This window comes from Eurypyga helias, unplaced genomic scaffold (assembly GCF_000690775.1).
Source record: "Eurypyga helias isolate BGI_N326 unplaced genomic scaffold, ASM69077v1 scaffold36255, whole genome shotgun sequence".
Classification (NCBI taxonomy): Eukaryota; Metazoa; Chordata; class Aves; order Eurypygiformes; family Eurypygidae; genus Eurypyga; species Eurypyga helias.
In genome coordinates this window covers 43698-46219 of record NW_010250279.1, presented here as the reverse complement: position 1 = coordinate 46219, position 2522 = coordinate 43698, and the positions used below count along the sequence as shown (strand labels likewise).

The 2522-nt window shown below is 52.2% G+C and overlaps 1 protein-coding gene across 1 annotated transcript in view; it reads right to left on the bottom strand.

Annotated features, from left to right (window-relative positions):
• SGIP1 (SH3-domain GRB2-like (endophilin) interacting protein 1) overlaps window positions 1-2522 on the bottom strand; it is a gene marked incomplete at its 5' end in the record, with an annotated part of 33965 nt that overhangs the window by 1597 nt on the left and 29846 nt on the right. Inside the window, 5 exons of the mRNA XM_010151636.1 lie at window positions 100-164; window positions 588-790; window positions 1075-1207; window positions 1665-1820; window positions 2196-2307. Coding sequence (XP_010149938.1) covers window positions 100-164; window positions 588-790; window positions 1075-1207; window positions 1665-1820; window positions 2196-2307 — 669 coding nt within the window. The remainder of the gene's footprint in view (window positions 1-99; window positions 165-587; window positions 791-1074; window positions 1208-1664; window positions 1821-2195; window positions 2308-2522) is intronic.

Here is a 2522-nt window from a genome sequence, read left to right as displayed (position 1 = left end):
CAGGAATCTGGGTGTCTGCGCTGGTGTGCAGGCATGATAAATGGGTCAGCAGATGATTTAAATATTCCAAATTAATAACATGAACATTTGCAGGGTTACCTCCATTTTCCGACTTCTGAGAGATATCAGGGATCTTCCACAATATCCTTTGCTGTTCGGCATTCTCTAAAAACACATGAAGAAGAGCATTTCTGTAGGAAACAAGAAATTATGAAGGAGCCATTTGAATTTTGCCAAAGGCCCTGGGGGCTGGGGGAACAGCTGCGGTGCTGCTTTCCAGGGCTACAATTCCCGGAGCTTGGCTTTGGGTTGGACCCGAGCAGGAAAACGCTGCTCTTGCATTGCAGGTGAGCAATGGGTGCGAAGCAACAGCGCCGTGCCCTGCTTCCCCGCCGCAAACATGCATGCCTACGGCAGAGATGGAGCCCTCGATAAAAGTAGCCGAAACCCAGAATATGGGTTGTCATTTTGCTGCCTGCACACATGCGTTCAGCTCTGACTGCACGCTTGTGGGAATACCAAGGAAAAAAAGCAATCGGAGCAGGGTTTCATGCGAAGGGCACATGCGAAGGGTGAGCAATTCCTACCAGACAGCAGGAGGAAGCACAGCTTGGAGTTTGGTTACTCCTCCATCGACGGGGACAAGGAACTGGACGTTGTTTAGAGCTACTGGTGTGGTCATTGCCTCTGTGTTGTATTTGTAGTCAATGCGGAGGTCAGTGCTTGCAGGGTCACACCGCCAGCTCACTGCAAGGTTTAATGGAGTAGACTGAATACCCTGGGCAGATACCTTCCAAAATGACAGAAAAAACATTTAGTTTCCGTAGGGGTGAAGGGAAAAATCCCATTTTACAGACACCGTAACTGCATTTGGTTTCAGGGGAGGCAATACCTTGTATTCTGATAGTAAGTTTGTACTGAATCAGGAAATCTAGTGATATACAGAAGGGACTAGCAGGACAGCATGCCCTCAGCTCACGTTATCACAACTCCACACTAGGAAAATACCATCTTTTACGTCTATAACTTAAGAGCACATTTTTGGCACAGCTTTATCTTACAAAAAACCCCTACCTGGTATTTGAGCATATCCACATTGTAATAGGTGGCTTGCGGTTTCTGTTCCGATACCTTCTTTAGGTGAGTCATCAGATTTGGCATGTTGACCCAGAACTCCTTCGTGTTGGCGTCACTCTGCGTGTTGTCACTGCACAGAAGGAGAATTAACCCTTCGCGTGAGCCGCCTCGGCCCAAGAAAGCTTTGCTACGAAGCATGCAGGGCAGCAGCACTGGCTGCCAGCTGGGACCGCATTTAATCCCGTGTTTATAGGAATATTGCCTTCTCCCGTGCATCGCTGGCTTGTCCTCAGACCCCTCCAGGGGGGCACAGCAGATGCAATCTGTAGGTCATCACGTTTTGCAAACGGGAGGTCTAACAACCGGAGCGAGGCACAAAACGAGCAAAGCCTATCAAAGCGCTTGCTCCTCTCTGCCGATGCTCTTCTGCCCAGCAAAGGGGCTGCTCTCAGAGCAAGTATTTAAAGGCTTGAGAGTTTCCTTCCCAAAATCAGGGCAGGCTTCCATGGAAGATGCTTCAGGTCATGTGTTTTGGCAAAGCACGCTGGAATCCTGCCCACCTTTGGGCTGCTGGAGAGTGGGCTTACCAGCAGAGGAGCTGGGGGTTTGGCAGGACATGCTCCAGCCTGTTGTAGTTCAGCACGCGGAAGGTGAGCACCGCCGGAGCAGGGTTGTTGGCAAAGTGTCGGGTGATGCCCGCTGGAAATGACAGCACCATCTCTCCCGTGATCTTCACGATACACCTGCAGCACCGGACACAGAGACCGAGGTGGAAGGAAACAGGGGGCTCAAAATGCAGCAGGAGGGGACGATTGGCATCCCACTTCCCACCCACCACCCCAGATTGTCCTAAACCAGAGCGAGCTGAAACAGCAACAAAGGCTGGCAGCCTGCTAGGGATGGGGATGCTCATGGGGATGCCCCCAGAGCATCCTGACCCTGGACCCTCACCTGGTGCAGAGCACTGACGCGCCAGCACGTGTGCTGAGCCTAGAGCACCTCCTTTCCTTCCTCCCCATTCCTCAAGATGCTCACCAAAGCCTCAACAGCACCCCAAGCCTGTCCCAACCCCGGGACACCACTGTATCGACACCCAGACCCTGTCGGTTGGCACCTACTTGTTTGGGTCGGCCCCTTTGAAGTATGCGTTGACAGTTTCCGTGAAGGCAGCGGCGACGGGCAGGGTGTCCTGTGCCCCCATGGTGAGGGGGCTGGGTCCCCGCGACGAGCCTGCAACAGAGCAAAAACCTCCACTTCTTACATGCAGAGAGAAAGGGCACCATTCCCGCTCAGGGCATAGGGTGCTCAGCAAGACCCCCAGCCTAGCTTTATGGGCCCACAGTAAGAAAAAGTCCCCCGGGCTTTGGATAAGGCTTCAGAAATATGTTAAAATTATCTATTTTTCCCCTTCAAACGCAAGCAAAGAAAAGAACGGAGGAGCCGCG